The sequence below is a fragment of the Manduca sexta genome, chromosome 25, assembly GCF_014839805.1.
Source record: "Manduca sexta isolate Smith_Timp_Sample1 chromosome 25, JHU_Msex_v1.0, whole genome shotgun sequence".
NCBI classification, from domain to species: Eukaryota; Metazoa; Arthropoda; class Insecta; order Lepidoptera; family Sphingidae; genus Manduca; species Manduca sexta.
Window position 1 is genome coordinate 371,299 of NC_051139.1, and position 12,705 is coordinate 384,003.

The following is a 12,705-nucleotide window of genomic DNA, read 5'->3' on the forward strand; positions in this document are numbered from 1 at the left end:
ACGTTATGTACGCCGCGCCGCGCCGCGCCTGTTGATATACAAATCAGTGATTATAATACTTTTTTGTTTTTTCTAGTGTAACTATGTGAAGTGTTATATAGTCTGTGTGTGCACTTTCTGATTGAGAAAGCATTCCAGTTTGTAAAATTCTAGTATAAATACAGGTTACTACATTATGTACGATCTACTAAATTAGTAATTTTAATTTATGATTCATGACGTAATTTTAGTTGTATGCTGCGGCACCATTATACAAATAAAAAAAAAATACAGTAAATATCTGGGTAAGAGTACTTAACAAGAAAAATAATACTATGGATAAATTTAGAGGAGAACTATGTAAGTGGACAACCCATAAGAAAAGGGATAAATTAAATTTTTACTGGTAGGTCTCTAATATGTGAGAGTCTGCTTAGATAGGTACCACCGCAATGTCTATTTCTGCCGCCAAGCAGCAGTGTGTAGTCACTGTTGTATTCCGGTTTGAAGGGCGTTTTAGCTAATGTAACTACTGGACATAATGATACTTAATATCTCACGTTTCGGGATGTCGAGCGCAGTGGAATACCAAAAAATACTTTATAATTCAAGATGTTGGATGGCTTTTCTACTGTTTATGGGCGGTCATTTCGCTTACAGTCAGACAAACGGCAAGCTCGTCTCGTCATTGAAAGCAATAAAAAAAATATAAGTTTGTTTTTTTATTATTAATCAACATCAATAAAGCCTATTTTATTTATTTATTTATACAATTTATTACATATTGTATCAATAGGTTAGTATTAGCTTGGCATTATCTAGAAAAGGTAGGTTTTTAATAATATATACTAGCCACTGGCACTCTTTTAATTTTCTTGTCTGTGGTCTTTTTACAATTTTGACAGCTGCACTGAGCTATTGCCCATTTATTACGTAAATCTGTAAGGAAAAATTCTCACATTATAGTGCAAGGATCTACACAAAATGTTGAAAGTAGCAACTACGTTGAGATTAGTGTCCAAACATGGCAATCAGGTGCGAGCCTTAGCCACAGCTGCCGCGTACAAACAAGCATTAGTCAACGTTCCACCGACAAGGCTTACAGTACTCGACAATGGTATCAGAGTTGCCAGCGAGGACTCCGGCGCCGCGACGGCCACCGTAGGACTGTGGATCGACGCTGGCTCAAGGTACGAAGACTCCAAGAACAATGGTGTCGCACACTTCCTCGAACACATGGCATTTAAGGGCACCAGCAAAAGATCACAGACTGACCTAGAGCTCCTCGTGGAGAACATGGGCGCGCACCTGAACGCGTACACATCTCGCGAGCAAACGGTGTTCTATGCGAAATGTCTCGCCAACGACGTGCCCGCAGCTGTCGAGATCCTTGCAGACATCATCCAGAACTCTTCCCTCGCCGAACCCGAAATCGAACGAGAACGCGGAGTCATCCTTCGTGAGATGCAGGACGTGGAGAGCAACCTGCAAGAGGTAGTTTTCGACCATCTCCATGCCACCGCCTTCCAAGGCACCCCATTGGGACAGACCATCCTAGGACCCACCAAAAACATTAAGAAAATCTCTAAGGCAGACCTTCAGACCTACATCAAGACTCACTACCAGCCTGCGAGGATCGTGCTCTCTGGTGCTGGTGGAGTAGAACATGACAGGCTGGTGGACCTTGCCAACAAGCACTTCAGTGGACTCAAGAATACTGCTCTGGATGTCCCTGAATTAGCACCCTGCCGCTACACTGGCTCAGAAATCAGAGTGCGAGATGACTCAATGCCTCTGGCACATGTGGCTATTGCCGTTGAGGGTGCTGGCTGGACCAATGCTGATAACATTCCTTTGATGGTAGCAAACACACTCATTGGAGCCTGGGACCGCTCTCAGGGCGGTGGTGCCAACAATGCTTCATTCCTTGCACGTGCTGCATCCTGTGAAAACTTATGTCATAGCTTCCAGTCATTTAACACTTGCTACAAAGACACTGGTCTCTGGGGTATCTACTTTGTCGCTGAACCTATGCAGATAGATGACTTTGTATACAATCTCCAGAGGGAATGGATGAAGCTGTGCACATCTGTCACTGAGAATGAGGTTGACCGAGCAAAGAACCTGCTCAAGACCAACATGCTGTTGCAGCTGGATGGAACAACCCCAGTGTGTGAAGACATTGGCCGCCAGATGTTGTGCTACAACCGTCGCATCCCCATCCATGAGCTGGATGCCCGCATTGACTCAGTCTCTGCCCAAAATGTCCGTGACGTATGCTACAAGTACTTGTATGACCGCTGCCCAGTAGTGGCTGCTGTTGGTCCAACTGAAGGCCTTCCTGACTACACCAGGATCCGTGGTGGAATGTTCTGGGTTAGGTGTAAACACTCATCATAGTTACAATTTAGATGCTTTATTTAAAATCAGTTAAGATCAAAAACACATTAAACAAATGTCCCAATGTCTTGCAGTTTTATTATAATAAAACACAATGTCTTTGGTGGAGCTGTATTTATTATAGACACTTAAGTAAAATGTGTAAATAAACATTTTTTTTTAATCGTATTTATCATTTCTTTATTAAGAAAATATGAAAAATTATAAGCATTTAATGTTATTTAATTGAGGTTTAAATCAACTAACTACAATATTTACTGATTAACAACAAATTAAATAAACAAGTTAAAAATAACAAGGACACATGACATATATCAATCTGTAAAATACAACTTTCCTAAAAAGATGTTTGTCACCCCAAGCAATCTGGATGGGCCATTAAATACTATATACAACTCTAATCTTAATACCTAGACAAAGTACTATGGAATTTAATGTTTGGGCCCCACATAATAATAGTAAACAAATCATGATTGCAATAATTGTGTCTTATAAGTATTTAAGGTAGCATATTAATGTTACAATATATATAGGGAATAAACTCTACAATAAATATATTTTAACTACACAACATTAACAGTATTTTTGTCTATGGTTTTTTCTTGTGTTTCTTGAACGCTGGTAACACTGGGCTTGCGGATGACAGTGGGCTTGGCCTTGGTGCCGAACGGCATGACCGGCTCGCTGTGGCTGATGAGGCTCGCCGACGATATGAACACCGACACCTGCTCCAGTGTTGGACACGCTACTATCAGCACGTCTTCTTCGGAATAGCCAGCATTTGTCATAATTTGTTCTATTTGCACAAAGTAACCGACCACATTATTCTGTAAATAAAATAAATAAATGATACATCAGTTTAGAATTATGTGGGCTTAAATGTCTTCATTATTAATATACTAACCCGTATTGGTCGGAAAAGTATAAACTCGGTTTCCTTGTTAGAAAGATAGAGCTGCATGGACCTCTGCACGGGCGCGAGGTGTGTTTTAATCCTTTTCTGTGCTTCCTTCACTAACACCGCGAGCTGCTCGGGTGTGGCCCACGGCTGGGCTTTTAGTTGCTCCATCGGCGTGAACGCTTGAACCTGAAAAATTTAGTTTTGGGTGAATTTACATACTTTTAGAAAATAGCTAATTATTTCTTTGACAGCATTCTGCTAAAATAAAACATGCAAGGAATTAGACAAGCAGAATAATACAAACCTTTTCAATAAAACTAATCATAGGCCCAACTAATATTTCCGTAGCGTTTTTTATGAAACTCTCGCAGCAACTTTTCAGCTGCCTGTCGACCTCCTTGCGCGAGTCCAGAAGATGTTCCCTCACCATCGGCGTGCCTTCCAACAGGAACTCTAGCAAGGCGTTATTAGAGTTCAGGGAGAAGATCTGTCGGGGCTTCTGTATCAGGCCGTATGCTGCGTTCTTCATATTGCTAAAGTCCAAACTGGTTTCTTTCACCACAAAATCGACTTGGAATGGGGCGATTTGCTCTCTTAGGATTAACAGATGTTTGATCTGGAATAGCTCTCCATCTATGTTGGTGGTATTTTCCGAAATCTGCTTTGCTGCGTCGTCTATACTTTGGACGCATAATGAAATCGCTTCTTGGGCGAGGCCTTGGAAGACTCTCTTTTCTAAGCAGCGGTAGAGTCTCGAAAGGGCTGCGAGAGTTCTCCGTACGGTCGGGTACCACATGCCATGGAGGTCGGCAGGCGAGGCTTGTGGTCGTCGCTGGGCCTCCACGTTGATGTTGGCGACTTCCTGCGACGTCGCCGAGATGTCTGATATCATAGAGTTGCGTGAGTCGCTGCGCTTCAGAGAGGCTTCTTGTATAGATAAAGCGATTTGCTGCCAAACAAAGGAATCTATTATTTATTTTCTTTGTCAGTGTTATCTTAACTGTGAAATTTAATCCAGATATTATTTATATATTTTGTTTGTAAGTTTTATTTGTATTTATTTTTAAATACCATAGTTATAAACCATCATAGTTTATAAAAGACTAGCCTTTGTTTGCAGCTTCACCCGTGTAAAAGACCCGTATATAAGAGTCATTCTATTTGTTTACCTGGGATAGAAAGTATCCCATATTGCAACATTTTTTCATTGATTCTCCGCTCTTATTGGTTATAGCGTGGTTTTATATAGCCAATAGCATTCCTCGATAAATGAATTTTTCAATTTGATCCAGTTCCTGAATTAGTGTGTTTAAACTAACAAACAACCTTTAGCTTCATAAAAAGTATAGATTTAAGTTGATATTGTATCTAAAATGAGCACTGTAAATTACCACATTAATAAAGTTATAATGATGGTATTCAAGTGGTTCTTGCATGTGAATGGTGCTGGATTAGTGAATGTGGTGTGTGTGGTGTGTGCGCGCACCTCCATCATGGTGAGCTTGTGCGGGTAGGCGAGGTCGCCGGGCGCGGGTCGGTAGCGCAGCACGTCGGCGCGCAGCTGCAGGTGCGCGCGGAACACGAGGCGCTCCTGCGCGTCCTGCGCCAGCGCGCGCGCCGCCGCGCCCACCGCGCGCAGCCGCTCCGCTGTCATAACACATGTCGCATAAATATAATTATTCCAAAAATTTTGTCTCTATTTAAAATACAGTAAACACTGTAATTTAAGTAAAAGTATTGAAAAACATAGTAGAGAATTGGATGTTTTGATTTTTTTTCATCTATTTTTGTGGACTATACAACCATGACTATCCTTATTGTTCTTTCATGCTTGTTTTCAATCGAATATAACACATTCATAATCTATTTTTTTTTCTCTTGTTTTAACAGATTTGCTTATAAATCATAGATATATCAACATCGTAGTTTTCCTAAGGTCAGTTTCGCTTTATTGCCAAAATATTCATGTTTAGTCGAATACATGGTAACAATATTGTAAGATCATTTAATACAGCCTTTATATTCATTTTTATGTGAATAAAACATTTTATTCACATAAAAATGATGCACATGCGGCGATAGCCTAGTTGGGCGTGGAACGGACTGCCAAGACGAATGTCCGCAGGTTCAAATCCCAAGGGCACACACCTCTGACTTTTCTAAAAAATCATGTGTGTATTCTTTGTGAATTTATCGTTCGCTTTAACGGTGAAGGAAAACATCGTGAGGAAACCTGCACATCTGAGAAGTTCTCTATAGGAATTTCGAAGCTGTGTGAAGTCTACCAATCCGCACTAGGCCAGCGTGGTGGACTAAGGGCTAATCCCTCTCAGTAGTAGAGGAGGCCCGTGCTCAGCAGTGGGTAAGTATATAATACAGGGCTGATATTATTATTATTAATATTAAAACATTTTACATCACTCTGTATTTTGTTAAGAAAATAATATTTGTCTTATGGATCTTATAGTAGCCTATTTATTCTGTGAAATCGTTGAGAAGCTTTTATATCTAGATTAAAAAGCCAACATTTTGATTGTCATTTTGATAAACACATTCGCATATTACAGAATGTAAGTGATACAGGAATATGTGACTAAAGTAGATAAGCACATCACAGAATAGAAATCAGCTAGATGAATCATAGGGGCAGTTAAATGTTATAAAAACACCTTCGGTTATTGGAGATATAGGTTATCAGAGAGATAGTTATAAAAATTAGGAATTTATAATTTTACAGAATCGACTCACGGTCGTTGTTGACTTGTTCTTCAATAACTTCCACTCGTAATATGATGCACAGCTCAGCGAGTGTCTCCAAGTGGTTAATGTGTATTATTTGAGGTCTCAGCGTTTCATATAAACTGTTGCATAGAGATTGAAGGTATTCTCTGCAACAAATGAGGCATATTGTCTCTGTCAGTACGCTTTAGCGCCATTTGTATGATTTTGCGTAATTTATTTAAAAATCTGAAAATTTTAATATTTCCACGAGAGCAAATTACTGCGATAAAAAGTAGCATTTATGTTAATTCAGGACATGGTCTTTTTGCGTACAAAATTTCACCAGAATCTGTTCAGCGGCTATTGTGTTTACTTCTAACAAACAAATTACCATTTTGAGAAACTTTCTCATTTATAATATCAGTATAAAGTATAGTAAGTAACAGTTAGAAATAAGATAAAATAAGAAAATCATTATAGTTGAATAGGTTCATACTCAAGTGCCGGTGATGGTTCTCTGAAGAAGTGCAGGTAGAGCGTGTGCTCGTCGCGACACGCGTGCGACACCACCGAGCACACGCCGCGCACGCACCCGCACGCGTCATTCGCGCGCCACGCGCCGCCACCACTCGCGCCACTCGCGCCACTCGCGCCACTCGCACCACTCGCACCGCTCGCCGCGCCGCGCACCGCGCCCGCCGTGGCCGCGCCCGCGAACCGAGCGCGCCGCGACGCGTACTCGCGCTGGATGTCCGACAGCAGAGACTCATAGCTGAAACACAAAACAGATTGATTACTTACAAAAATTACTAAAAACACCAAAAGTTCCTACAACCACTTTCAATGCATTAATCATTTCAATTTAACATACAAGTGTTAAAAATATAAACATAGACAATCAAGACATAATTTGCTAAATCAGTATAAACTTAATAAACAGCATTTACTCACTCAGCATTAGTCTCAGCTCGGTTCTCTATCTCACTGATAACTTTCCTGAGCTTTGGTGCCGCCGCCTGGAACTTGCCGAAATATACGGCGTACGCGGTGTCCATGGATTCTTGGTCGTTAGGATCGTCTTCCTTGGACGTCAGTATCTGTTCGGTGGCGTGGTTCAACACGTGCGTCACGTACGAACGTATCAGAGAGATGGCGCGGCTTTGTAAGTGCCTGTACTTCACTAGGTAAGTGTGGGATTCTTTGTAACCGCTCTGAAAAAATATACAGCCTATTGTAGAGTGGAAGTATCAACTATACTATAACTCTCATTTATTATGTATGTATGTGTAATTAGTATATAAAGTAATTTGCTTTCTTTTAAAACACAGGACATCATGGTCAGGATAAAAAACATTTATTAGGTATGTATACTATGTCACCAATCAGGTATCTTCTATACTAACATTTTAGTACATTATTAAGATATTACAAATGTCAGCAAATAAAAAGTTTTTTTTTCTACAACTGCAAAGTTTCCTGTATTCACTCACATTGGCTTTCATGTAATCAAGGCATTCGTCAATTTTAGCCAAAACTGTGAAGAAAGCGTCACTGTTCACAGACATGGTGGGGCTATTGAGACGCTGTGACAAATGCTCCACTTGTGTGAAGTAATGTAGCTTCTGTTTAATGTCATCACCTGAAAAAAGTAGAGTAGAAACTGCTTGGTAAATTTTATAGCATCTTTATGCAGTAGGCTTTAATTTATGGCTTAACTGAAACCTGATTATTTAATTATTAATATATAAATTGATGTTAAATATGTGAGATGGAATGGGTGAAGCTCTGTTTCATAAGACAGCTTTCATTTTGAAATCCTAAAACTGATTTAAAATACAATAAAATGTTTGATCCAAAAGCATATTTAAGAAGTGAAGTGAATGAATGCATTATTTATACATATAGATATTATAAAATAATATACCAATATTGCTGAGTTTAGTTTGATCAGCCAATAGCTGCTCACTCATCATGTGCAATGTGTTTGTTTTGTTTGACACAAAGTTGTATTGTTCTGATAGTTTATCCAAATCAGATACTGTTGCACCAATCTGAAATTATTTAAAGGTAAGGTTGGTTTTAAGAAAAGTTAAAGTCAAAGTTCAGTTTCTTTAGTTGATAAAAGTTATTTCATCAACAAACTTTCAATAATATTATGGGTTGAGGATATGTAACTGAAAACAAAATATTGAAAATCATTTCATAATAATTGTAAGCAAAGTGCATTGGATGGCACATTGATAGCAATTAACATTGCATTCTATATGCTTAATACCTTTTATCATAACTTATTTGCTTTTTATAAGTTCCTAAAATTTGATTTCATACATATTCATTTATATACCTCTGGTACTTACTCTATCAGTCAATGCATCACATTCATTCCTCCGGTCCTCCAGTTGCTTGTAGTATGCTTCATATGGAGTGTCATCTGCCTTCAAGTTATTGCTGCACAGGCTCTCATACCACTCCAGAAAATCATATGTATTGTCCACCGGAGGCAGAACATTGTTATCTGTGTTCACAGTGACATTTCCTGTCTTTTCCTAAAATTGTAAAGACATATAAAATATTTTAGAAAATTATAAACTATACATACATAAATTTATATGCATTGTTTGATATTATATTTATGACTATATAACAAAATCCTACATTACAATTTGTTTTATTAAAGTGGGCAGATTACTAGAGCACCATACGGAATTAAACCCATGTTTTTCTCTTTACTGGCGAATTAATGTAAAACCACTCTAAAAATTATATAAAGAATAATTTGTAAGCCGGTACTTAGTACAAAACAGTAGAATAAAACTCCTTTTCATTGAGAATATTTCTTTATATATTCTAATTGTAGATCTTTTTTCATTTCTTACTTCATCAGGGTCTGAGGATACGCCAACTATAAGCGACTCCAAATCCAGTATTGCCTCTCGTTGGTCGGCACTGAGGGGCGCTAGAGGATTGTCTGCAGCCTCCCACAGTAACAACTTGCTTTGAATCTCTTTTAAACTCATTGTTTCCATTATTATAACTTTATGTATAAATTTTATAAATTAAAATATTTACAATTGACAGCTGACGAATGCAAACTCAGTTTAAAGCGTTCCAAACCACAGGTAATATAATAATTAGCTTGAAACTGTAGTCGAAAATATTTTTTTTTTGTGGAACATGGAACGTAATCGGAACAGAAAGTAATAACAATTTATTTAACTAGAACGTATAACAGATGGCGGTTGTAAGATATAATTTTGTCGATGAAAGCGCCATCCAGCGGCTAATAGCGAATTTTTACTACATGATCTTATTTTTGTTTATTTAACTTTTATATACTGATGCTAAAAATATTTTAATTTGGCTTGAAAGCGTTATAATCTCAGGTTATAATAAATGAACCAACGCCATCTAGTTCTACGTTTACGTTTTACGTATACTAAATATAGCGCCATCTAGTGACACATTTGATTCAATTATCTAAAAGGTCAACAGATGGCGCTACTTTTAGATAATATTCTTGGCCACGTGTTAATCACGCCACCAAAGTTTGTAGTATTTTGTTGGTGGAACTGGTTTCACACATATATTATCCCGTATTTTCTTTTCAGAGATTAATTATTGCAGTTTGTGTCTGGATACATTTGAGCTTTGCTCGCAAATAGGAATTAAATTTCGGGGTTCAACTAGGATCGCCAACTTTTTGTGCAAAAATGAAAAATATCAGTACCTAGTTAATTAATAGCAAAATAGCATTTTTTTTTTAAATTTAGAATCAATTAAATAAACATAAAATTTTTCTTAACCTCGATTAAGTAACTTTTATAAATGTATTGTAATAATTGTAGTCGTGTGGGGAATTAGTTTTATAATCCAGGATAAATGGGGATTTAAGGGTAGGTGTAATTAGATAAAATAAAATATTATTCAAAATAAATGTACGTAACGAAATATTGTTACGACATTATGTGTCTCATCTATCTTTGTTTGTTTTTCTCTTCGTTCTATCAAATTATATATTATTGAAAAATAATAATTTAACATATTATTCTGTAACTAACGACAAGGATTTCTGTAGAGGCTGTATATTGTTTTGAACAGCACAGTTGGCGGCCCTAGGGTTATCGTAGCAGGTATGTCCTACAGAGGAACAATAAAACAACAACATTTTGAGTAGTTTTGCATTTATTGGGTATGAGGAACCTTTGTGGTCAACATAAGCTACAATGGACTTTTCTGTTTACAATATATTTACAATTTTCAGTATTATATCATATAGTTCGTATAATCTAGAACTAGGGTAATGCTTTAGGAGTAAATTACTGTATATTCACAATAACCACGAAGAGCTAATGAAACTCATCTATACACATATTTCATTTAGTAGCCTTGTACAAAACACTAAGTATTATCTATTAGACTGCGAGCGGAGACTGGCGGGCGGTCCGTGACCGCGCCGTGTCGTGCCGTGTCTGTGCCGTGGCGGATCCGTGCCGGACCCGCGACGGCACGCGGCTGTGCTCGGTCTACACTCACAGTAACACAATCCAACGGTCAGTCATCAGCGCACTTTGTTCTGCTGTTTACAGTTAAACAACGTAGCTACATTAAATACAGCGAATATTAACTTATACATTTTAGATATAGAAGTTTCTCAGGGATTCGATCCTCTCGAAGGCAGACACTAACGGAATCTGTTCCTTTCATCACATACTCTCATTATATACATCGTTCCTACGCTCGCCACTATCAACACTTGTACTATATACAAACAATTTAATTATTAAAAAAATACAATGTTAAATTGCTATATAACTTCTATTTACCGATATAGGGTTGGAATAAAAATCTTTTATATCAGTTTCAGCGTGCAAAATCCACTAAAGCCAGCGTTCGCACGAGTGTACTCTCTCGCAACGACTCTAACCTACAACGAACCACTCGCGCTCGGTCACTCCGCACGTCACACATACACATGCACACATACGCGCACGCGCACTCATTCACCCCCCATGAGGGCGAGCGGGCGTGCGCCGTGCACATAAACATTAATATTTAATAGTAAACGTATCATTAATGTATCAACTAAATGAAAACACTCCACACTACGGTTTACATTAGTCCGGTCCGGCGACTCGAGACCGGCGAGTGACAATCACTTCTTGATATAACGTAAACACTGCTAAAATGTCATAAATAACTTAATAGTTACAATTACAAAAACAATACATGTATATAAGAAATAAATTAACACACAGTCCTTCAATGCGTAGGAATATTTAACTATTTCGTTACATTTAGTACAAACACACATCTTACGAGTTACCTTAAATGGAATACATTACGCGGGTAGCGACACTTAAACTTTAAACCGAACGGAAATAAACTGCGTACATCGAAACATTAAGACTCGTTGCAGAGACGCGTAGCAAAAGCATGGCAGTTAGCACGAAATTCTGCACCCTAAATATTAACCACGGCAAATATATAATCCTACGTATCCGAAGCGTGATAGAGTAGAGTAGGCGCCGTCGCGGCGCTGCGGTGCGCTACCGATGCGCTACCGGTGCGGTACCGGTGCGGTACTGATGCGCCACCGGTGGGCACCGGTGCGCCACCGCGTACTGTTGCAGGCTACTGGGCACTCGGCGCGACCCTCGGCGCTCGACCGGTGCCACTCCGTGTTAACCTACGCATTAACATAGCACAGCCATAGTGTGTCCCGGGAGCGGGTCCAGCGTGCGGCTCATGCAGGCCTACGACACGGGCGGCGGCGGGCCCTGCGCCTGCGCGGCCGGCTTGCTGCCCGCCGCGGGCAGCTGCGCGAGCGTGTCCTGGCTGGCGTGCGCGCGCAGGTATGTGTTCTCCACCTCCAGCTGGTTGATCCTCTCCATCAGTTCGGCGATGCGCTCCTTTAGCACTTCCACTTCCTCGCGCACCGCGAACATCAAGTGGCTCTTAACCAGATCCTAAAACAATAATAAAAAAACAACATGTTAATATGAAGAAAAAAACTAATTCGACTGTGAAGAAAAAGTAATATAATATTAAATTTTCCTTGTAAACACTTAAAACAACACTAGCTTTAGTTTAAAATTGACGGAGCACGACAAGAATATTAATCGGTCTATAATATACGAAGTTATACAAAAACGTACTTTTGTATCAGGCACGACCACGTAACAGGGCTCCCTCTGTCCCTTCTGCCTGATCTCGTACAGACAACCATGGTTGGGTTTCTGCGCGACGTCAATCATATTTATGCGCGGAGTGTAGTCACTAGCGAGGGTCACGTGAGTTGCCGGCGCCGGTCGTAATGCGACTGGCGATAACACGATACTGCGACTCGCGAACTTGCCAAGTGCGGTGCGATGTAGCGCTTGCGCGTCCTGGCGGCTGGCAGGCGACTGAAGGTCTGCGTGCGCGCACGTCCTATTTAAAATGGCGGTGACACGTCATCGCCACGCGGACCGACCGTGCACCCTGAACTCGGTGACAGAACCTACATACATATCTGCACGGGCCCTTATTGTAATGTGTTTTTATATCGATATGGCCGCGACCTGAACATCGAATAAATAATAAAAATACATATAAACTCTACTTCCGATTGTAACAAAATTAGCCTATATAATAAATAAGCACTCTCTACTTTTATTCGTTTGTTCTGATCTACGATACAAATCTTGTAGTTATATCAACAAGCG

General features: G+C 39.5%; 3 protein-coding genes across 3 annotated transcripts; 1 reads left to right on the forward strand and 2 right to left on the reverse strand.

Moving 5' to 3' along the window:
* Nucleotides 1-855: 855 nt before the first annotated feature.
* On the forward strand, nucleotides 856-2,547 carry LOC115447749 (mitochondrial-processing peptidase subunit beta). The gene has a single exon (XM_030174956.2). The coding sequence runs from the start codon at nucleotides 964-966 to the stop codon at nucleotides 2,377-2,379; it is 1,416 nt and encodes a 471-aa protein (XP_030030816.2). The 5' UTR covers nucleotides 856-963; the 3' UTR covers nucleotides 2,380-2,547.
* Nucleotides 2,479-9,070, reverse strand: LOC115447748 (conserved oligomeric Golgi complex subunit 3). Its single transcript, XM_037442733.1, has 12 exons — nucleotides 8,878-9,070; nucleotides 8,359-8,547; nucleotides 7,926-8,052; nucleotides 7,492-7,640; nucleotides 6,953-7,212; nucleotides 6,720-6,773; nucleotides 6,498-6,656; nucleotides 6,029-6,168; nucleotides 4,767-4,927; nucleotides 3,585-4,229; nucleotides 3,284-3,466; nucleotides 2,479-3,206 (listed from the first exon to the last, which is right to left on the reverse strand). The coding sequence occupies exons 1-12, from the start codon at nucleotides 9,025-9,027 to the stop codon at nucleotides 2,943-2,945; spliced, it is 2,481 nt and encodes an 826-aa protein (XP_037298630.1). The 5' UTR covers nucleotides 9,028-9,070; the 3' UTR covers nucleotides 2,479-2,942.
* Nucleotides 9,071-11,284: 2,214 nt separating this feature from the next.
* On the reverse strand, nucleotides 11,285-12,373 carry LOC119190620 (protein bunched, class 1/class 3/D/E isoforms-like). Its single transcript, XM_037442891.1, has 2 exons — nucleotides 12,157-12,373; nucleotides 11,285-11,967 (listed from the first exon to the last, which is right to left on the reverse strand). The coding sequence occupies exons 1-2, from the start codon at nucleotides 12,253-12,255 to the stop codon at nucleotides 11,755-11,757; spliced, it is 312 nt and encodes a 103-aa protein (XP_037298788.1). The 5' UTR covers nucleotides 12,256-12,373; the 3' UTR covers nucleotides 11,285-11,754.
* Between the last annotated feature and the right edge of the window lie 332 nt (nucleotides 12,374-12,705).